Here is a 23,904-nt window from a genome sequence, read left to right as displayed (position 1 = left end):
GATGAATATGTGTCCCGCATGAGTGTCTAGCAAATCCCCTCACGAGGGGATGTCATCAATGTAGCGCCATACTTGGGTGCCTGAGGACAGCTGGATCCAATTAACTTCTTGTCAGTTGAGGAGGTATGTGATGGCTGAACCACTGAGGTACCTCATGGGCCACTAAGTATAGAGGTGTATAGTATTGAGTTCCTATGTAGGTGAAGGAGAGGCTGTTGAAAGAGGCACTGGCTAGAATACATGTAAGAGCAAAGTATTGGCCTGTGAAGATTGAATGGCACGTTCATTTGAATTATGTGAGGTATAGGGGCCTCAATGGATGCGACCAGGGTATCAGTAATCCACCATGAGGTGCCATTCTTCGTAGGACACTTAGTATCTATGGTGGTGTCTCATATGTAAACAAAATTAGTTACTTCTCACTTAAAGTTAATGAACCTGATTTGTATGTTAAAGATATTTTTTGATGTCTTCAAAATGATTTCTGACCTTTTCTCATTTAATTGATTAAATTATGTTATTTTGCCTACTACTTCCTTTTGTTATTTCGTGTTTTAATTTACTTGGAAAAGTTCATATAAATACATATGAGGGTAAATATAAAACAAACGCTTCCCTCCCCACCTGTATGAGTCTGAAAGGAAACACATTTATGGCTGTAGATCCTTCTGGAGACATTCGGATTCACTTACATATAGTAACATCTTTTCTCACTCCATTGATCTGATCTTCTGTCTGTTTGACTCATGCCCATAGTGCTCTTTAGCCTCTTCCAGATGCCTGCAAACATCTGCGTGATTGTAGCTCCAGAGATGTGCTATTCAAGGTCCAACTCTGGACTTCCCTGGCGGTCCAGTGGTTAAGACTCCACGCTCCCAGTGCAGGGGGCACGGGTTCAATCCCCGGTTGGGGAACAAAGATCCTGCGTGCTGCACGACGCAGGCAAAAAAAACCAAAAAACAGAAAAACGTCCAGTCCTGGATCTGTGAATGATAGGCAGCTATTTTCTTCCCAAAACATTAGTACTAATTGGACTTGTTATTATAGATTGTATGAAATATGGACGACTGAAATGTGACAGAGAAAAACAGACTTCAATAAATCCTAGTTTAGATGCACTGGATAACTTCAGGAATTAGGGGCTAAAATTTGCTCCTCTAAAATATGGATGATAATACTGAGAATGCTAAAGCATAATAACACTTTAAACTATAAGTATGCTCCCTGAGTTTTCAAATTTACTGAAGTTCCCACTCACTTACGGAACCTTAATCACTATAAATTATGTTGGCTTACTTGTGAATTTTCTGTCAACAAGAACAAAGACACAAACTTCCAGAGGATTCATACTGAAAAGACTATGGTTTTGACTCCAGAATAAACTGCTGGAAAACTGCAATTTTTAATTTAATACGCATTCTTTCTGATCCTTTGTGAGGAAAATATCCTCAAAGTTAGGTTGCTTTTTTTTTCCTCAAAAATTGCCTGTATTGGGCTTCCCTGGTGGCGCAGTGGTTGAGAATCTGCCTGCTAATGCAGGGAACACGGGTTCGAGCCCTGGTCTGGGAGGATCCCACATGCCGCGGAGCGGCTGGGCCCGTGAGCCACAATTGCTGAGCCTGCGTGTCTGGAGCCTGTGCTCCGCAACAAGAGAGGCCGCGATAGTGAGAGGCCCGTGCACAGCGATGAAGAGTGGCCCCCCCCTTGCCACAACTGGTGAAAGCCCTCGCACAGAAACGAAGACCCAACATAGCCATAAATTAAAAATAAATAAATAAATAAAAATTTAAAAAAAAAAGTTTTTAAAAAAATAAAAATAAAAATAAAAATAAAAAAAAAAATTTAAAAAAAAAAAAAAAAATTGCCTGTATTCAAACATCTTGCCTGCTCTGTTTCTTGAACTGAAGTATTTAACTGAATAAGTGCCATTATTATAAACTGTCATTTGTTTCCAATGAAAATTTTGGTTTCGGGGTGTAAACATGTATTAAAACATGAAAATGTACATGCAAAATATGTGCAGTCTATATGTTCAGTCAATTATACCTTCATGAAACAAATATTCAAAACTTGTCACTTCCTAATAATTTTACTATGTTTTATTATCATCTGTGTTCTACAGGTTATTTGTAGCTACTGGAATTAGAATGATGTACCTCTATGAACTCTTCCCAGCTCCATGTTCAGTGACACCTTGCTGGTAGTTTGAAACTGTCCATGGTGGCAGTATTTGTATCAGGCAAACTGGAAAATACTACAAACCAGGACTTCATTATATTATTCAAAGTCTAGATTTAAGAATATGTGAATAATGCAGATTAAATTTAAAGTATATAAATGGTTTTTGTGGTAATTACCTTGTATGTAGCACGCAAAAAAATTGAGGATAAAAATAAGCTATTTATTTGTTAATGAAAAGAAAAATAGTCAAAAGATATGAACAGACATTTTACCAAGAAGATATACAAATGGAAAATAAACCATGAAAAAATGCTCAACATCACGAATCTTTAGGGAGATGCAATTAAAACTACTGGTTGCTTAAATTCAAAATTTAAGGAAATTCAAAAGAATGTGGAAGCATTTTACATGCTCCTGGTGGGTATGCAAAAGCAAACAACAATTTCAGGTCACAGTCTGGCAGCTTCATAAGTTAAACATTCACCTATTCTATGACTCAGGCATTATACTCTGAGTTAGTAACACAAGGCAAGTGAAAATACATACATACATATAGAATTACACACAAATGTTCTAGCACCTTTATTTACAATAGCGAAAACTGGAAATAACCCAAGTGACCATAACCAGACAAATGGATAAACAAATAGCATAAGTATAGGAAACATATTACTCAGCAATAAAAAAAATGAACTGCTTATATATGGATCACTGAAGAATCTCAAAATATTTATGAATCATGAATGAAACCAGGAAAAAAAAGTAAACATTTCATGAATAAAATCATATAAAATTCTAGAAAATACAATCTACTATAAATAAAAGTAAATGAATGGTGATCTGTGGGTGGGGGAGAGGAAGGACATTATGAAATGGCATGAGGTAAACTGGAGATGATAGACATGTTCATTATCGTGATTATGATGAGGCTTTGTGGTTTTATGTGTAAAAATTTATACACTTCAAATAGATACAGTATATCACATGTCAACTATACCTGAATAAAAATTTACAAAATGGTTCAAAAGAAAAATCTAGATCTCTCACTTTTTTCAGAAAATCAGGTCTGGGGAATTTCCCTGGCAGGTCCAGTGGTTCACTGCCGTGGCCTGGGTTCAATCCCCGGTCAGGGAACTAAGATCCCACAAGCCGCATGGCACAGCCAAAAAACAAAAATTAACAAACAAAAATCAGGCCTGGCAATCCTATATTGCCTCTCTTTTCTGATGACCTTGGAGGAGCAGCCTTGCCTTAGTGGTAGCTAATACTGATGAGTAGTAGATTCCTTCCCACCTGAATTAACAGGAATGTTGGCTGGTCACAGAGCCACACTGTGGACTAAGGCAGCAGTCCCCAACCTTTTTGGCACCAGGGACCAGTTTCGTGGAAGACAATTTTTCAACAGACGGGGGTTGGGGGGTGGGGTGGGGTGTGTGATGGTTCAGGCGGTAACGTGAGCAATGGGGAGCAGCAAATGAAGCTTCACTCACTCGCCCGCCACTCAGCTCCTGCTGTGCAGTCTGCTTCCTAACAGGCCGCGGATCGGTGCCGGTCCAAGGCCCGTGGGTTAGGGAACCCTGGACTAAGGGATTCCCTTTCTCTCTCTGTTTGTTTCTCTGCCTCTGTAGCAATGGCCTTTATGTGAACATCCCAGAGAGGCTATAGGAATCCAGAAAACCAATAGCTTATTTTCTTTCACAATGACCTCAGCTCCAAAAGATACACTTGCCTGGAGGTTCTGAGAATTTCTGGGCATCTGTGCCCACTGATACTGCACAGTCACAGTCAATGGAGCATTTGTTGATGCAATTTTAGAAGGGGCATACGCCATCTACTCCACTGCACTCTCCTCCACTCCAGGGTTCCTTTACCAAGATGGTTCCCCCTGGCCCTAGCCTTACAGTGGCATTATCTAGTGAACTCTGGGGATCAGGGCATGTGGTTCTTTTGCAGGATAACTGCTGAGCATTATGTGATATTTACTGTGAATAAGAAAAACAATTCGTGTTATTATCAGAAACACTGGGGGCTGTCATAACTTCCTGGCTCCTCAGGGTGTTTTCTGAGCCCACAAAAAATCCTGATACCCAGTCCACAAATTAGGACCCTAAAACCCTGCAGTCTTTCCTAGGAGACGCTGGGCAACAATGTATTTACCTTAGGCCAAAACCAGAAACAGTTATATTCTTAATCATACTGACATGTGAGACACACAAAGCATGGGACCCCCCCATGAGAGCTGTGCAGTCCTTAATGTTGGTAGAGCCCAGTTGTTTTCAGATCACCTCACACAGTGAAGAGAACCCCAAGACCAAAGGTGGCTTAAACATTAATGCCTTTATTATTGCAAAATGCAGAGCAATAGGAGGCATGCAGTTCCCAGCTTGGTGACTCAGAGGCTGGGAAAATCCAAGACAAGTGTCACCATAAACTAACATGTCCCTGAAAATGCAGTTCTTCCTGGCAAGTCACCAATAGAACTCAGACTGGGTCCACTGGGCCCAAACTGGGTCGGGTCCAGGCCCTACTTTGGAAATGGGAAGGGAATGAAGATCCCACAAGAGCTAAGACTACTCATTACATCCCCCACAAACAGGGATGGGACAGAAGTCAGCTTCCCTGAACATGTTGGGAGGTAACTTTTGCACATTGTGTGAACCTGCCGGGTAACACAGGTGAAATGAATTCTGCCACACTGGCAGTGACATAAAGCTAGAAAGAGCCTGGCAGGAAATAAAGTATAACAGAGCTCCTTAAAGATTCCTACATAACTGGGATTTTAGGGCAGTCTCCCCACTGCAGATTTTTGGATGTATGGGCTTTAATTCAGGTAAATGGCTCCCTCACAACTTCTCTCCTCCAGTGTAATTATACTAGAAGGAAACTGCACATCCCAGCTATCTATGGCCCTTCACTAGTGTGAAGTCTCTCGTGTTGAATGAGGTTATTTTTGCAGCTGAAAATTTTTTCCAACATTCACTGCACTCAGGACCTTTTTCCAGTGTGAACTCTCTGGTGCTGAATGAGGCTGGAACTTTGGCTAAAGGATTTTCCACAGTCCCCACACTCATACGGCCTTTCTCCTGTGTGGACTCTCAGGTGTTTAACGAGGTTAGATTTGCAGCTAAACGATTTCCCACATTCACTGCACTCAATAGGCCTTTCTCCAGTGTGAACTCTCCAGTGGTTCTTGAGGTTGGAACTATGGCTAAATGATTTTCCACAGTCCCCACACTCATAGGGCCTTTCTCCTGTGTGGACTTTCCGATGTGAACTAAAGCTGGAGCTTTGCTTAAAGGATTTCCCACATTTACTGCACTCATAAGGCCTTTCTCCAGTATGAAGTCTCCTGTGGTGAATGAGGCTGGAGCTTCGGCTAAAGGATTTCCCACATTCACCGCACTGATGAGGCCGTTCTCCAGTGTGAACTCTCTGGTGGTAAATGAGGCTAAAGTTTTGGCTAAAGGATTTCCCACATTCACTGCACTCATAAGGCCTTTCTCCAGTGTGAATTCTCTGATGCTGAATGAGGTTAGATCTTTGACTAAAAGACTTCCCACATTCCCTGCACTCATAAGGTTTTTCTCCTGTGTGAACCTTCCTATGGCTATTGAGGCTATAGCTCTGGCTAAAAGATTTCCCACATTCACTGCACTTATAAGGCCTTTCTCCAGTGTGAACTCTCTGATGTATAATGAAGCTGGAAAGGTAGGTAAAGAATTTTCCACATTCATGGCATTCATAAGGCCTTTCTCCAGTGTGGACTTTCTGGTGCTGAATGAGGTTACATCTTCGGGTACAGGCTTTTCCACATTTGCTGCACTCGTAAAGCCCTTCTCTAGTGAGGACTCCTTGGGCCTCAACAAGTGTGTCTGTGCAGTTGAGGGCTTTTTTGCCTTCTCCCCAGTTCTCATGCTTTTTTCCACTGTGAAAGACAGCCTCACACTCATTACTGTTGTTTGGCTTCTCCTCAGTGTGAATGACCTGTTGATGGAAAAATCCCATGTTGGCTAAGAAGTCCTTCGCAATCTCCACACATATAATGGATTTCCCTGACAAGTGGGTTGTGCAACTCTTTATATACAAGTCTCGGTCCGCAGAATTTCTGATGGGTATCTTTCCAATGTGCTGCCCCTGGTACTGCTGAAGGTTGGGAGTGAAATAAAACCGTTTCCCACACGTGTATGGTTTCTGCCCAAGATGCATTCCCTGGTGCTCAGGCAAGTGCAAAATATCTCTCAAGATTGGGCCCCACATCTCAAAGGGCTGGGCCTTCTGGGGAGATGAAATTGCTTTAGGAGTCCTGATCTGTGACACTCCTTCTACAGAAATGCTCTGTTCAGGAGATGCTTCCTTATCTTCCACTTCATGCCAACAGCCTGAAAAAGTGATGGTGAAGTACATGTTAACCATATTGAGAGGGGGCAAAACAATCACAAATGTAAATAGATGCATCAAAGAATCAGGCCATGAAACTGTTCTCAGGAAAAGAAAGTTGGGGTCAGCTTGAGGAAGCAGCTGCTGTGCACCACTGGGTCCCTAAGGTCACAGGATGGTGCGGGCCTCCCCAAGCACAGGACATGAATAAAGGGTGTGGCCCAGGGGGAAAGGCATGTTCTACAGCTCATTCTTCTGTCAATGGCTTTTAGCAGGATTACATATGCTGACGACATGGGATGCTGTGCAGAAGTCCAGTCCAGTCCCAGAAAAATCTGACTGGAACAAAGGTAATGGGTGTTTAAGGATAATAAGACACGTGCACACTTTAGGACACTACAAAGTGGGAATGCACTAAGGAGGGAACAGTGTGAGGAATAAGTGAGGTAAGCAGTCCAGAGAGGTGGGGAGTAGCTCTCAGCTGGAGTAAGAATAAAAATGACTAGTAGAAATGACAAGTCAGCAAAGTGTTAAGAATGGAGAAGGGAAAGTAGAAGTGAGGTGTGGCCACTAGCAATGGCACCAAAACACAATTAAACAGGACAGGTTCTTGGTATGATTTCGACAAAGCCCTGAAGTGATGTCCTCTCTCAACTTCCATTCATCTGTGTCAGGCCTGCTCTGAGCCCATCTTGTTGAGAATGGAGTCATGTCCATCCTGTGAAGCAGAGGACATTTTCTGTAGCCCCACCTGAGGATCTGCATGAGACCAAGAGGATCCAATTCCTAAGGGAATGACGGGACAAGTCAGTAGCCAATACTGTCCCAGACAACTCAGCACACAATAGACTACCAGAAAGCTGTTTAAATACTACAAAAAAGTTCCTAAGGACAGACAGAGGTAAGAGAGCAGAAAAGTTAAGAACCAGCAATGTGTCTTCCCTTCTGGACAACTATACTGGTAGAATCAATCTGATGTAACCCCTCTGCAATGCTAAACTGCTTTAATTTTGATCACTTTCAGCTCTTAGCATGGTAATGGTATTCATCCTCCAACTCCCCTAACTCTGAGCCCTGGGGCAGGCACCATGTATGTGTTCCTGGAGAAGCTTCTAGGAGCCAGGGTGGGCAATAAGGCGTCTGTCCTCCAAATATCAGAAATCTGTGCTCTTTTTGCTGCTTCTAATGATGGTAGTGCTACGGAGTTGGGCAGCCATTGTTGTAAACCACACTACCAATGTTGCAAAGGCCCTCCCCTCACTAGCTGAAGCAATTTCACAGGGGATTTAAAGGGCAGGCGTCTATTCCGTCCACCCCCCTCACACCATTTTTCTCTTAGTCCCGTTTTGATAGGCAGAAATTCAAGGACTAAGGCACTCAAAATCAATCATATATACAGGGGAATTTACAAAGTCGCCATGCATATCTGGGTAAGAAAAAAACCTGAGCAGACCTTAAATTTATACCTCAGACTGATCTCCAGGATGGAGACACCCTACCAATAAACAAACAGAAAGACAAACAAACAGATCCCAGCAAACCCTAGGAAGAGGGAGAACTGAATCTCAAGTTACCACAATGTAAGACACAAACACCCATTTTTCAATAACAACAAAAAAAATCACAGGACATACAAACCAATAGGAAAGCATGGCCCTTTCTAAGGAAAAAAAAAACCCCACAAATCAATAGAAACCATCCTTCAGAAAGACCAAATGGTATACTTATTAGAGAAAAACTTGAAAACAACTAAACAACTATTTTAAAAGATGCAGAAAGGGCTTCCCTGGTGGCGCAGTGGTTGAGAATCTGCCTGCTAATGCAGGGGACACGGGTTCGAGCCCTGGTCTGGGAAGATCCCACATGCCACGGAGCAGCTGGGCCCGTGAGCCACAACTACTGAGCCTGCGCGTCTGGAGCCTGTGCCCCGCAACGGGAGGGGCCGCGATAGTGAAAGGCCCACGCACCGCGATGAAGAGCGGTCCCCGCACCGCGATGAAGAGTGGCCCCCACTTGCCTCAACTAGAGAAAGCCCTCGCATGAACCGAAGACCCAACACAGCCAAAAATAAAATAAAATAAATAAATAAAGTAGCTATAAAAAAAAAAAAAAAAAAAAAAAGATGCAGAAAGAGCTAAAAGAAAATATGGGCAGGGACTTCCCTGGCAGTCCAGTGGTTAAGACCCCATGCTTCCACTACAGGGGGCATGGGTTCGATCCCTGGTTGGGGAACTAAGATCCCACGTGCCATGTGGCCAAAAAAAATATGTGGGCAAAGTTAAGAAAATGTTGCATGAGCAAAACAGACATACCAATAAAGACATAAGAAACATAAACAAACGAAAAAGAAATATCAGAGCTGAAAAATGCAATATAACTGATTGAAAAAAAATCACTAGAGGGATTCAAAAGCAGATCTGAGCAGTGAGAAGAAACAATCGGTGAATTTGAAGACACTGCATCTGAAGACAGAAAGAAAAAATACTGAACAGAAGCAAAGAGCATAAGGGCCTGTGGGATACCATCAGGTAGACCAACAAGCACAATGTACACATCCAGAAGTAAAACAGAGAGACAAAAAGGCAGAGACCTTATTTGAAGAAATTACAGCTGAAAACATCCCAACCTGATGAAATAAAAATATAAACATCTAAGAAGCTCAACAAACTCCAAGCAGGATAAATTCAGAGACCCATCATGCAGCACATTAGAATCAAACTGTCAAAAGCCAGAGGCAAAGAGAGAGTCTTGAAAGCAGCAAATCAGAAGCACACATCACATATAAGCAATCCCCAACAAGATTATGAAGAGATTTCTCATCAGAAACCACACAGGTCATAAGGCAGTGGGTTGATATATTCCAAGTATTGAAGGGGAAAAAAAATCTGTCAACCAAGAATTCTATATCAAGAAAAACTGTCGGGATGCAAGGATTCTTCAATATACGCAAATCAATCAATGTGATACACCATATTAACAAATTGAAGAATAAAAACCATATGATCATCTCAATAGATGCAGAAAAAGCTTTTGACAAAATTCAACACCCATTTCTGATAAAAACTCTCCAGAAAGTGGGCATAGAGGGAACCTACCTCAACATAATAAAGGCCATATATGACAAACCCACAGCAAACATCATTCTCAATGGTGAAAAACTGAAAGCATTTCCTCTAAGATCAGGAACGAGACAAGGATGTCCACTCTCACCACTATTATTCAACATAGTTCTGGAAGTCCTAGCCACGGCAATCAGAGAAGAAAAAGAAATAAAAGGAATACAAATTGGAAAAGAAGAAGTAAAACTGTCACTGTTTGCGGATGACATGATACTATACATAGAGAATCCTAAAACTGCCACCAGAAAACTGCTAGAGCTAATTAATGAATATGGTAAAGTTGCAGGATACAAAATTAATGCACAGAAATCTCTTGCATTCCTATACACTAATGATGAAAAATCTGAAAGAGAAATTATGGAAACACTCCCATTTACCATTGCAACAAAAAGAATAAAATACCTAGGAATAAACCTACCTAGGGAGACGAAAGACCTGTATGCAGAAAACTATAAGACACTGATGAAAGAAATTAAAGATGATACCAACAGATGGAGAGATATACCATGTTCTTGGATTGGAAGAATCAACATTGTGAAAATGACTATACTACCCAAAGCAATCTACAGATTCAATGCAATCCCTATCAAATTACCAATGGCATTTTTTACGGAGCTAGAACAAATCATCTTAAAATTTGTATGGAGACACAAAAGACCCCGAATAGCCAAAGCAGTCTTGAGGGAAAAAAATGGAGCTGGAGGAATCAGACTCCCTGACTTCAGACTATACTACAAAGCTACAGTAATCAAGACAATATGGTACTGGCACAAAAACAGAAACATAGATCAATGGAACAAGATAGAAAGCCCAGAGATTAACCCACGCACCTATGGTCAACTAATCTATGACAAAGGAGGCAAAGATATACAATGGAGAAAAGACAGTCTCTTCAATAAGTGGTGCTGGGAAAACTGGACAGCTACATGTAAAAGAATGAAATTAGAATACTCCCTAACACCATACACAAAAATAAACTCAAAATGGATTAGAGACCTAAATATAAGACTGGACACTATAAAACTCTTAGAGGAAAACATAGGAAGAACACTCTTTGACATAAATCACAGCAAGATCTTTTTTGATCCACCTCCTAGAGTAATGGAAATAAAAACAAAAATAAACAAGTGGGACCTAATGAAACTTCAAAGCTTTTGCACAGCAAAGGAAACCATAAACAAGACGAAAAGACAACCCTCAGAATGGGAGAAAATATTTGCAAACGAATCAACGGACAAAGGATTAATCTCCAAAATATATAAACAGCTCATTCAGCTCAATATCAAAGAAACAAACACCCCAATCCAAAAATGGGCAGAAGACCTAAATAGACATTTCTCCAAAGAAGACATACAGACGGCCACGAAGCACATGAAAAGATGCTCAACATCACTAATTATTAGAGAAATGCAAATCAAAACTACAATGAGGTATCACCTCACTCCTGTTAGAATGGGCATCATCAGAAAATCTACAAACAACAAATGCTGGAGAGGGTGTGGAGAAAAGGGAAACCTCTTGCACTGTTGGTGGGAATGTAAATTGATACAGCCACTATGGAGAACAATATGGAGGTTCCTTAAAAAACTAAAAATAGAATTACCATATGACCCAGCAATCCCACTACTGGGCATATACCCAGAGAAAACCGTAATTCAAAAAGACACATGCACCCGAATGTTCATTGCAGCACTATTTACAATAGCCAGGTCATGGAAGCAACCTAAATGCCCATCAACAGACGAATGGATAAAGAAGTTGTGGTACATATATACAATGGAATATTACTCAGCCATAAAAAGGAACGAAATTGAGTCATTTGTTGAGACGTGGATGGATCTAGAGACTGTCATACAGAGTGAAGTAAGTCAGAAAGAGAAAAACAAATATCGTATATTAATGCATGTATGCGGAACCTAGAAAAATGGTACAGATGAGCCAGTTTGCAGGGCAGAAGTTGAGACACAGATGTAGAGAATGGACATATGGACACCAAGGGGGGAAAACTGCGGTAAGGTGGGGATGGTGGTGTGCTGAATTGGGCGATTGGGATTGACATGTATACACCGATGTGTATAAAACTGATGCCTAATAAGAACCTGCAGTATAAAAGAACAAACAAAACAACTAATACTAAACTTTCATTGGGTTATTTGTATGGAAATATGTTAATATAAATGTTTCAGACATTACATGAAATTTCTAAAAATCTTATATTTGTATTTGTATGGAAATATGTATGGAAATATGTTAATATAAATGTTTCAGACATTAAAAAAAAAAAAAACAAACAAAAACCAAAAAAACAAAAAAAACAAAAAAAAAGAAAAACTGTCCTTCAAAACTGAGGGGAAAATTAAAACATCACAGATAAACCAAAGCTATGGAAGTTATTAGATGTGTCCTGCAAAAAATGAAATATTCTTTACAATATTATAATATATATAAAATTTTAATATTAACAAATAATATTAAATGTTAAAGGGACTCCTGGTTGAAATGAAAGAACACTAGTTAGTAAACAAAGAACAAAGGTCTCAGATAAAAGTAAATACATAGGGCTTCCCTGGTGGTGCAGTGGTTGAGAATCTGCCTGCCAATGCAGGGGACACGGGTTCGAGCCCTGGTCTGGGAAGATCCCACATGCTGCGGAGCAACTAGGCCCGTGAGCCACAATTACTGAGCCTGCGCGTCTGGAGCCTGTGCTCCACAACAAGAGAGGCCGCGATAGTGAGAGGCCCGCGCACCGCGATGAAGAGTGGCCCCCGCTTGCCACAACTAGAGAAAGCCCTCGCACAGAAACGAAGACCCAACACAGCCATAAATAGAAATAAATAAATTAAAAAAAAAAAAAAAAAAAAAAGTAAATACATAGACAATTATAAAAGCACTTTTATAATAACTTGAGTTTATAACTCCACTTTTTGTTTTCTATAATATTTAAGAGATTAATGCATAAAAAACAATTACTGGTCTAAGTTTCTGAATACACAACATATAAAGATGTAATTTTGCAACATCAATAACTGAAAGGGGAGGGGACCAAGCTATATAGAAGCAGAGCATTTTGTTAAAATATTGGTTTTTTTAAAATTAATTTTTATTGGCATATACTTGATTTACAATGTTGTATTAGTTTCTGCTGTACAGCAAAGTGAATCAGTTATACATATACATAAATCCACTCTTTTTTAGATTTTTTCCCGTATAAGTAGATATAGTACTGAGTAGAGTTCCCTGTGCTATACGGTGAGTTATTATTAGTTATCTATTGCATATATTGTAGTGTGTATACATCAATCCCAATTTCCCAATTTATCCCTCCACCCCCTTTCACCCTTGTTAAAATATCGTTGAAGCTAAAAGGGTATAAATTCAAATAATGTGTTATAATTTTAGCACGGTAAATGTAATTTCCATGGTAACCAAAAAGAAAAAAATAGCTATAGAAAGTACACAAAGGAAACGACAAAAAATTTAAACATTTTACTACCAAAAAATCAGTGGAACACAAAAACAGTAATGAGGAAACGAGGGACAAAAGAGACCAAAAGACGTGTAGAAAACAAATAGCAAAATGACAGAAGTAATTCCCCCCTCATTAGTAATTATTCTAAATGTCAATGGAATAAAATTTCTGAGCAAAAGAGAAATTGGCAGAATGGATAAAAGAACATAATCCAACTATTTGCTTTCTACAAGATACAACTTGCCAGGATGGTTCAACATAAAAAATTCAGGGATTTCCCTGGTGTTCCAGTGGTTAAGAATCCACCTTCCAATGCAGGGGACGCAGGTTCGATCCCTGGTCAGGGAACTAAGATCCTACAATGCCGCGGGGCAACTAAAGCCCTCGAGCCACAACTACTGAGCCTGCACGCCACAATGAAGCACGCACCACAATGAAAGATCACATATGCTGCAAGGAAGATCCTGCGTGCTGCAACTAAATATTTTAAAAAGATACAAAATTCAGTGTAATATATCACATTAACAGAATGAGGAAAAAATCATACCACCTCAATCAATGCACAAAAACCACATGACAAAATTTAATACCCTTTCATGATGAAAATACTCAACAAACTATCAATAGAAGGAAACTAGTTTAACATAATAAAAGCAAAGGATTTAAAATCTATGACAAATATTATACTCAACAGTGAAAGACTAAAAAGTATTCCTACAATATCAGAAACAAGAAAAGGACACCAGCTTCTGCCACTACTATTCAACATAGTACTGGAAATTCTAGACAGAGCATTAGGCAGCAAAGACAAAAGGCAACCATAGCTCACGAAATTTTAAAGATTCCACCACAAAACTGTTAGAATAAATGAATTCAGCAAAGGAAGAGGATACAAATTAAACAGCTGTGGGAATTCCCTGGAGATCCAGTGGTTAGGACTCAGCGCTTTCACTGCCAAGGCCTGGGTTTACTCCCTGGTCCGGAATCAAGATCCTCCAAGCCAGGCAGTGTGGAAAAAAAAGAATTAACAGTTGTGTTTTTTTTTTTTTTTCCTCCCAGCAACAGAGACATCAACGGTTTAATGGATGGGGGAGCTTACAAATCTGAAGCAAGGTCCTGAAGTGACACCCCACCCTGTACGGCGGACAATGGGCAGGACATGACAGCAGTCTTCGCTCCCAGGGGGAACGGAAGATTACCAGCTATAGGGGAACTGGCATCAGGTGGGCTCATTAGTTACCAGGGAAACCAGTAGAGGGGCAAACCCCTCACCACCCCTTTGATAAGAATGATCACCAGCTGGGGCCTGGGGCAAGTGAGTAGGAAGGTCAGTCATGTGCATAGGGTATAGATGAAGCAGGCACTGGTCGGGCATGGGATGTACAGAGAGCAAGAGAACAGCCATCTTGAGTGGCCTGACCATACACTCTACCCCTACACACACTGCACGACCCTTACAATCTTGGTCTACCCTCTTATGCGATATCCCTGGGGTCAAGTATGTAGGGGGCACTGCAACCAGATACCACAAATACAATACAGACAGCAGCAGCCTCAGAGTATCAAGATACCTACTATGCTCAGAAGAGTCATTTGCCAGGATGTGGGCAAATTTTGGAGCCAAGAGCTTACCAGGTCGATGGAAAGAGAGTCAATAGTAGGAGTGCCCTGTCCAGTTATCAGGAAGGTAAGGCCACCCCGGGTTTTCACAAACCCAGAGCTACCCCCATAGGGAGGTCCGGATTTTAAAGAAACATTCTGGTGGCCTAGCCAAGGGTCAGCAGTCACACTACAGATCTGTCTGTCCATGCTAGGTTGAGTGCCATTAAGAGTGGACCCATTAGGTCTTTCCAAAGAAAAAACAGTTAATCCCACTAGTTGGACTTGTGTGTCCAGAAGCCAGCCTATTTCATTCCACACAGCATAGCCAAGGGAGGCTCATGGGCAGTCAGTTGTATAGTAACGTTTACCAACAGGGGTCCTTCTTCTTTTTTTTTTTTTTTTTTTTTTTAATTTTTGGCTGTGCCACAAAGCATGCGAGATCTTAGTTCAACAGGGCTCCTTCTGATGTACTGGCATGCGGGACAGGAATATGGTGAGAGTCTTTCTCCCCCATTGTCAGTAGTCCCCACGTAGTCATAGTAGCCAGGTCAATTTTTCATGGAAGTCCAGAGAAGGTTGACAATGGCATCTCGCTGGAGACCCAGCAATTAGACTCACTTCGCAGTGAGGCCAGTGTTGCTGCTCAGTCGTGGAATAGATTTCCTCTTTCAGGCTAGAGATGAAATTTAAGACATCTAACAGGCACAGCACAGGGGAGATTATGACAATTAAGCAAAACACAAGCAGTAACCACATTCTGAGATAACACACCTGCCTGTGGTTTTTCTCCTAGTCTGTGTAACACTTCAAAAACTCAACTTTCAATAACACAAGAACGTGACTAAAATCATGTATACAATGGCCCCTTAGTTTCACCTTGGATGTCTGAACAAGTTACTCCACTTTGACTTTCAAATCCATTCCCTTCCTCAACGGCCAAAGCAGATGTACAATGCACGTCTGAAAGACCACAAATAGGCTGCTCTGGTCAGTAAAATTTAAGTTAAGCCAGAATGACTTCCCTATACCTCAACACATGGAGATTTTTCCATCATTTCCCCTTCTGACTGCAAATCTTTCAGTAGAAAGCACTGATGACTAAAATATCCGTCCCTCTTTGCTGGGGTGCTGGCTCCTACCCCAGGTTCAGATCATGTCCCTCGGTGCTGGGCCTCCTTTATATTTGCCTAGTCATACAAGGTGGGGGAAAACCAATCAGATCTCATGAACAGGCTCAGAGGAATGTTAATGGGCAAACACTTTATAGGCCATATATTTCTTTCCTTCTTTTTTTTAATAAATTTATTTATTTATTTATTTATTTTTGGCTGCATTGGGTATTTGTTGCTGCACACGGGCTTTCTCTAGTTGCAGCGAGCGGGGGCTACTCTTCACTGTGGTGCGTGGGCTTCTCATTGTGGTGGCTTCTCTTGTTGCAGAGCACGGGCTCTAGGCACGTGGGTTTCAGTAGTTGTGGCTCGCGGGCTCTAGAGCACAGGCTCAGTAGTTGTGGTGCATGGGTTTAGTTGTTCCGTGGTATGTGGGATCTTCCTGGTCCAGGGCTCGAACCCGTGTCCCCTGCACTGGCAGGCGGATTCTTAACCACTGTGCCACCAGGGAAGCCCTAGACCATATATTTCTTATACCCAATTGTCACACAAGCATTGTACATGTGCTTTTAGTAGCAGACTTAAAGCAAGCAGTGTCACACTTCATGTGACACACTGTCACACTGTCACACACTCTGTGACAATTTCACTAGATAATTTTCTTTCCATCCAGAACATCAGGGCAAAAGTACGGCTAACACAATAACTTTCATAAATACAAACCTCAATTAACAGAACTAGAATTTAATATCCACTAAAACATAGCCTTTTTTCTCCTTGAAATTACCCTCATCTCCACCAAACACAGCCAAATCGAAACTAATTTGTTTGCAAAACAAGTGTGGTCAATTGACCACCTAGGCTCCTCCAAACTGGTTGTGGTGGAATTCCTCAGAAGGAGTGTCAGACCGAATTCCCAAAAGGCCTCTCAAGGCCAGGAAAGCCATGCCAAAGGCCTACCACCAGATTATGCCTTGGTGGATTTTTCTCTTCTAGAAGTCCCCAAAATATTGAGATTCCTGCACATGCCAGGAGCCAGCCTTTTCCATTCCCCTGATAAGGCTGCTCGGAACCCAAGAGTCCCCAGTTTCTGGAGGCACCAGGCAAAGAGAAAAGAAAAATGTTTCAATTCTACGCACAGGTGTAGTTTACCCAATTGCTGTAAGTCATAACTAACTTCAGGGGAAGGGCTTCCCTCCACACGTATGAAGCAAGGTCCTGGATCGACACCCCACCATGTGCGGCAGACAGCGGGCAGGACGTGGCAGCAGTTTTCCACAGTTGTATTTCTACACACTAACAATGAACAATCTGAACAGGAAACTAAGAAAAAACTCCACTTATAAAAGTATCTATCAAAACAATAAAATGCTTAGAAATAAACTTAACTAAGGAAGTAAGACTTGTACACTAAAAAGTATAAAACACTGCCAAAAGAAAAAATTAGACAGTGAATGGAAAGACTTCTATGCTCATAAATTGGAAAACTTAATATTCTGAAGATGTCGATATGACCCCCAAGCCATCTACAGACTCAATGCAATCCCTATCAAAATTCCAATGACGTTTTCTGCAGTAATAGAAAAATTCATCCTAAAATTCATATGCAATCTCAAGTGACAGCAAATAGCCAAAACAATCTTGAAAAAGAAGAACAAAGTTGGAGGAGTCATAATTCTAAATTTCAAGTATCAGTGTGAAGCTACAGTAATCAAAACCGTGTGATACTGGAATCAAGGCAGACATACAGACCAATGGCACAGAATAAAGAGCTCAGAAATAAATTCTCACATATATGGTTAAATGGTTTTCAAAAAGGAGGCCAAGACCATTCGACAGGGAAAGACAGGTTTTTCAATACATGATGCTGGGAGAACTGAATACCACATGCTTAAGAATGAAATTAGATGGATACCACGTACATAAATTAACTCAAAATGGATCAAAGATCTACACTTAAGAGTTACAAATATAAAACTCTTCAAAGAAAACAGAGGAAAAGCTTCATGACATTGCATTTGGCAATGATTCCTTGGAAACAAAATCAAAGGCACAAGGAACAAAAGGAAAACAAACTGGACTTCATCAAAATGAAAAACTTTGGTACATCAAACGATGCTAAGAACATAGTAAAAAGGCAACTTACAGAATGGGAGATAATATTTGCAAGTCACATATCTGATAAAAAATTAATATCCAGAATATATAGAGAATTCCTAAAATTCAAAAACAAAAACATCAAGCAACTTGATTCAAAAATCGGGAAAAGACTTCAACAGACAGTACTCCAACGAAGATATACAAAAGGGTAATAAGCACACAAAAAGATGCTCAACATCACCAGCTGTTAGGGAAATGCAAATCAAAACACTATGATACCGGGACTTCCCTGGTGGTGCAGTGGTTAAGAATCTGCCTGCCAATGCAGGGGACACGGATGCAATCCCTGATCCGGCAAGATCCCACATGCTGCAAAGCAACTAAGCCTGTACTCCACAACTATTGAGCTTGGGCTCTAGAGCCCGCGAGCCACAACTACTGAGCCCACATGCCACAACTACTGAAGCCCGTGCACCTAGAGCCCAAGCTCTGCAACAAGAGAAGCCACCGCAATGAGAAGCCCGCGTACCACAACAAAGAGTAGTCCCCACTCACCACAACTAGAGAAAGCCCGCGCCCAGCAACGAAGACAAAACGCAGCCAAAAATAAATAAATAAATAAATGAACATATCTGCTTTAAAAAAACAAAAACAAAACAAACAAAACACCCCACTATGCTACCACTTCACACCAATTAGGATGGTTATCACCCACAAAAAACAGAAGTGTCGGCAAGGATGGGAGAAACTGGAACCTTTGTGCAGCTGTAATTTTAATTCTATTAAAAATAGATTTATCGGGCTTCCCTGGTGGCGCAGTGGTTGAGAATCTGCCTGCCAATGCAGGGGACACGGGTTCGAGCCCTGGTCTGGGAAGATCCCACATGCCGCGGAGCAACTGGGCCCGTGAGCCACAACTACTGAGCCTGAGCGTCTGGAGCCTCTGCTCCGCAACAAGAGAGGCCGCAATAGTGACAGGCCCGCGCACCGCGATGAAGAGTGGCCCCCACTCGCCGCAACTGGAGAAAGCCCTCACACAGAAACGAAGACCCAACACAGCCAAAAATAAACATAATAAATAAATAATAAATAAAATTTAAAAAAAAAATAGATTTATCATAAGATGAAGCAATTCCAATTTTCCGTATATACCCAAAAGAATTGAAGCAGGGACACTAAATATCTGCACACCCATGTTCATAACAGCATTATACACAAGAGCCAAAAGGTAGAAGCACTCAAGTGTCCACCGATGGAATAATAGTAAACAAAATGTGGTACATTCATAAAATAGAATATTATTCAGCCTTAAAAAGAAAGGAAATTCTGACACATACTACAATACAGATAAACCTTTAAGATATTATACTAAGTCAAAAAAGCCAGACCAAAAAAAAAAAACAACTGCTGATGATTCCACCAATATGAGACACTCAGAATAGTCAAATTCAGATACAGAAAGTAGAATGGTGGTTGTGAGTAGATGGGGGAAGTTACCATTTAATGGGTACAGAGTTGAAGTTTACAAGATGAAAAACTTCTGTGGATGCATGATTGTGATGGTTGCGCAATGAGAATTACTAAATGCCACTTAGAAGTGGTAAATATTTTGTTTTGCAAAATTGCCACAACTAAAATAAAGTAAAAAGAATCTTAGCAAAGGAACTTTCAAGAACATTTGTGTAACTAGTGACTATATAAGTGACTACACTTCCAGCCACAGTCAGGAACAAATAAATGTGAGGTACAGGAAGGGAGCAATACTAGGGTGCCATGGAACCAGACAGTCACCCAGCGAGAGAGAGGGCATGACAGGTGGGATCCATTACGCTGACCTAAAGAACAGCGATACCAAATCCTTCCCTGTAAGGCCTTTGGCGCAGTAGGCGCTGGAGTGATAAGGATGAGAAGTAGGCATGCACTCAGCTCACCCCTTGAACCACAGCACATACCCAGGCAACTGGGGAAGGAAGCAGTGCCCATGGTTTAGATGGAGACATACCTGACCCTGGAGAAAAGAGAAAGGCCAAGCCTTGCCCAGGGCATAGGGGCAGGTGTAACAGCTTACCCAAGGAAGATGTAAGTGCAAAATTCTCCAGCATCACATCGTGGTACAGGCATCTCTGAGCCTCATCAAGGAGAGCCCATTCCTCCCAGGAGAAATACAGGGCCACATCCTCAAAGGTCACACTTCCCTGCCAGGATAGAGACAGATGAAATCATCAACAGCCTCACTCCGGAAGACCCACAATCTATCTCCTCACACATCTACCCCATGTCCATCCTCCTTCTAAGATCTCAGAGGAGATTCCAGACTCTGGTGCCACTGGTGTCTGCTGTCTTCTCATGCTCCCATTAACCACTGTGTTCACTCTGCTGTCCACTCTGCAACCAGACGGAGCCTGTTAAGACCTAGATGCGAACACCTCCCTCATCTGATCCAGACCTCCCACTGCCTGCAGAACAGATGCCTAACCTCACAGGCAATCATTCCAAGTCTGACTCTTACTCCCCACACCCAGTTTGTTCTCACCAGAAAGGAAGGAGACCTGCAATTCCCTGAACCAGCTTAGCCTCACCTCCAAGCACTTCCCGTTTTTGTGATAAGCTTCCACATCTCTTTCCATTGGTGGCCTGAAATGGGAACCCCTCCATCAAACCCCTGGACTCAACTCAGGACCCTGAGCTAGGATTCTCTAAGGTCCCCACACCCAAGGGCTGGGAAAATGGCAGGTGACAAGTCTCATGACACCACAAATTTGGAGAAAATAGGGGTTGGGACCAGTGAGGGAGGACGAAACCGCCACTTACCTGACTAGGTTCCAAAAGCACTTCTGCAGCCATGGAAACCTGTGGGAAGAGGCAGGTCTTAGAGGGATGTGAGCATGGCATCCTTCCAGGGGCTCAGGCCTTCCCTGAACCCCTGGGGGTCACCAGAGTCAGGTAATCTCGGGCCGACCATCTAACCTCTGTATTGACTCTCAGCAGTTTTGTGTCCTTGGGGGAAAAAACCCTTAACACCCTCTGCCTCAATGTCCTCAGCAGCCCTACAATTTGTGCTTCCACTGAACAGACTCTGGGGATCTTTTCAAACTTAACTTAGATCATGTCTCTTTTCCGCAAAAATTTCCATGGCTCCAAGAGCCCCAAGAAGGAAGGTACAGCTCCTCAGCCTGTCACTGCAGGTGCGACTCTACCCACACTTTGTTCCCTGCAGAAGCAACACGGACCCCAGGTTTCCCCAATCCTCCCGGCTCAATCCGACCTCCCAGCCTTTGCACCTGCCGGTCCGTCCGCCTGTGACCCTCTGCCACGCGCCATCACACCGTCTGTCAGAAACAGGACCCCACCCACGGCCGCCTCACCGTCCTGGACACCGGGGCCTGGGCTGCGGGCACGAGAGCAGGCGCCCCGCACTCGGGGCTTTAGTGTCTGGTGGGGTGAGGGCGGTGAGGGCGGTGAGGGCCAGGAGGACGAGCGTTTACCTGAGGCGGGTCCCTCGGTGCCGCCGCCGCCGCCGCCGCCGCCACCCGAGCCACAAGCCGGGGCAGAGAGGGGACAGCCGAGCGTCCCGAACGGACCGGGCACCAACGTCTCCAGACCGGCCCCGCAAGCGGCGATGTGCCCGACTATAGAACCGCCTCTAGTCACTGGGGACAAAGTCTCTTCCCGCGCTTTCTCTGTCTGTCACCTCAATGCCGACTCTGCGCTCTCTGCCTCCTGACCCCGAGGACCGCCAAAATGACCGCCACAAAATACCGGAAGTCCCGCCTTCGCCCAGTGCGCCCCTCACGGAAATGCCGAAAGTCTGGATGTTCATTGGGTGTTCGTCGCTGCCGCTCAGCTCATAGCTTTCTGGGTAATGGAGTTCCCGCCGCCACACAGGCCCGCAGGAGCAAACATCAGGGCAAAAGTACGGCTAACACAATAACTTTCATAAATACAAACCTCAATTAACAGAACTAGAATTTAATATCCACTAAAACATAGCCTTTTTTCTCCTTGAAATTACCCTCATCTCCACCAAACACAGCCAAAATCGAAACTAATTACATCCAGCATCATCCAGGAAATATTTCAATCCAAAAGCTGCCATTGTCTGTGGGATCCCTCTGGAGAAGAGAGACAAGCTGTTGGCTAAGGCCAGTGGTTGACAATCTGATCTGTGGATCTCAACTCCTATCCAGTCAACAAAGTGAAGTTTAAATGACAAAGGAAGGAGGAGTTTCCCAGGATCCCATCTCCAGTCTGAGTGAGGAAGATGATTTCCATTTCCAGGTTGGCATTCCCTTAACTTTCTTCTTCTTTTTTTTTTTTTAATTATGTTTGGCTGCGTTGGGTCTTCGGCAGGCTTTCTCTAGTTGTAGTGAGCGGGGGCTATTCTTTGCTGTGGTGTGCGGGCTTCTCATTGCGGTGGCTTCTCTTGTTGCAGAACATGGGCTCTAGGCGCGCGGGCTTCAGTAGTTGTGGCACGCGGGCTCAGTAGTGTGGCACATGGGCTTAGTTGCTCCACGGCATGTGGGATATTCCTGGACCAGGGCTCGAACCTGTGTCCCCTGCATTGGCAGGTGGATTCTTAACTACTGCGCCACCAGGGAAGTCCAACCCTTCACTTTCGTATCTAGGAGATATTGATTTTAATTTGAGATAGAAATAAATGAATAAATGCTAGAAAGATAAATGAACATAAATGTGTCACCTTCTTCTGCTCAGCTGTATCTACTGCTGAACATAGCACATGATTTCCTCTCTTTTGGTAACACATTTGCTTACTTTAACTGGATTATAGCAGTACATACTTATGGGTGCAGTGGTTATTAATTAAGGTCTTATGATGGAATTCATCCAAATGTTCATATGAGGGGGTATTTGAATAAAGGATGCACCATTCACACAACATATTTTCCTACAGCCATGAACTGAATGAAGATTATTTTCCTCCATGTATGAAATTACCTTCAGGATTTATTCTTAAGTGAGAAAAGGCAAGTGGGTTAGGAGATGTTTAGTATTCTACAATTATTCTTATGATTGTGAAGGAATAAGAATATAAATAATGTAGATAAATACACATTTTCTCTCTACCTATCTATACAATTACATTAAAAACAATTAAAGAATGAACTATAACCTTCAATAAGTAATGATGTAGAGGGGCAGAGATTAAACAATGTGGAGGGACAGGAATAGAAACTAGATATATCTGAATTAATTTACCTCAATTATAATTTTGACTTTGGGGTATATATAAAATGACTTTAATGCCTCAGTCTGTGTGCATTTACAGGATAATAAGATAATGTATAATCACTTGCATCTACCAGACAATGTTCGCATCTACCAGACAATGTTCGCATGGAATCCGAATAACTAAACACTTCAGAGATCAATAGCATTGAAGGATTTCTTTTTTTTCTTTTTTTTTAAAACATCTTTATTGGAGTATAATTGCTTTACAACGGTGTGTTAGTTTCTGCTTTATAACAAAGTGAATCAGTTATACATATACATATGTTCCCATATCTCTTCCCTCTTGCATCTCCCTCCCTCCCACCCTCCCTATCCCACCCCTCTAGGTGGTCACAAAGCACCGAGCTAATCTCCATGTGCTATGCAGCTGCTTCCCACTAGCTATCTATTTTACATTTGGTAGTGTATATATGTCTAATAGCATTGAAGGATTTCTAAATGCACTTCGGACCCCCCAGAAATTGGCCTTCGCCCCTTTAAGAGGAAGCGAAGCTTCTCTCCGACCTAGAAGAACAAGGCCTTCAGTTCTGAGCAGCCCCGGGGCATTGCTTGACCCTTTCCCTGGGAGATTCCAGCTAAGGCGCCGCTCCTGCGGGCCTGTGTGGCGGCGGGAACTCCATTACCCAGAAAGCTATGAGCTGAGCGGCAGCGACGAACACCCAATGAACATCCAGACTTTCGGCATTTCCGTGAGGGG

At 42.3% G+C, this 23,904-nt stretch overlaps 2 protein-coding genes across 2 annotated transcripts in view; both read right to left on the bottom strand.

The window, feature by feature from the left end:
- LOC118885219 (zinc finger protein 211-like) overlaps positions 1–23,904 on the bottom strand; it is a 189,000-nt gene that overhangs the window by 34,193 nt on the left and 130,903 nt on the right. The window lies entirely within an intron of this gene.
- On the bottom strand, positions 4,498–21,709 carry LOC118885222 (zinc finger protein 211-like). The gene is made up of 4 exons (XM_036833719.1): positions 21,443–21,709; positions 20,769–20,807; positions 20,026–20,152; positions 4,498–6,560 (listed from the first exon to the last, which is right to left on the bottom strand). Exons 2-4 carry the CDS (start codon positions 20,799–20,801, stop codon positions 5,167–5,169), a joined length of 1,554 nt encoding a protein of 517 aa, XP_036689614.1. The 5' UTR covers positions 20,802–20,807; positions 21,443–21,709; the 3' UTR covers positions 4,498–5,166.

Source organism: Balaenoptera musculus, chromosome 19 (assembly GCF_009873245.2).
Source record: "Balaenoptera musculus isolate JJ_BM4_2016_0621 chromosome 19, mBalMus1.pri.v3, whole genome shotgun sequence".
In the NCBI taxonomy this organism is placed as follows: domain Eukaryota; kingdom Metazoa; phylum Chordata; class Mammalia; order Artiodactyla; family Balaenopteridae; genus Balaenoptera; species Balaenoptera musculus.
Note: the sequence above shows the minus strand (reverse complement) of the source record. Positions and strands in the feature narration are given on the sequence as shown.

Excerpts from the sequence above, each read along its gene's own strand:
- LOC118885222 (XM_036833719.1), bottom strand. The coding sequence starts at position 20,801 with ATGGCTGCAGAAGTGCTTTTGGAACCTAGTCAG. Across the intron at positions 20,153-20,768 it reads TGCTTTTGGAACCTAGTCAG|GGAAGTGTGACCTTTGAGGA; the intron begins GTAAGTGGCGGT and ends CTATCCTGGCAG. Across the intron at positions 6,561-20,025 it reads TGCACTTACATCTTCCTTGG|GCTGTTGGCATGAAGTGGAA; the intron begins GTAAGCTGTTAC and ends TCACTTTTTCAG.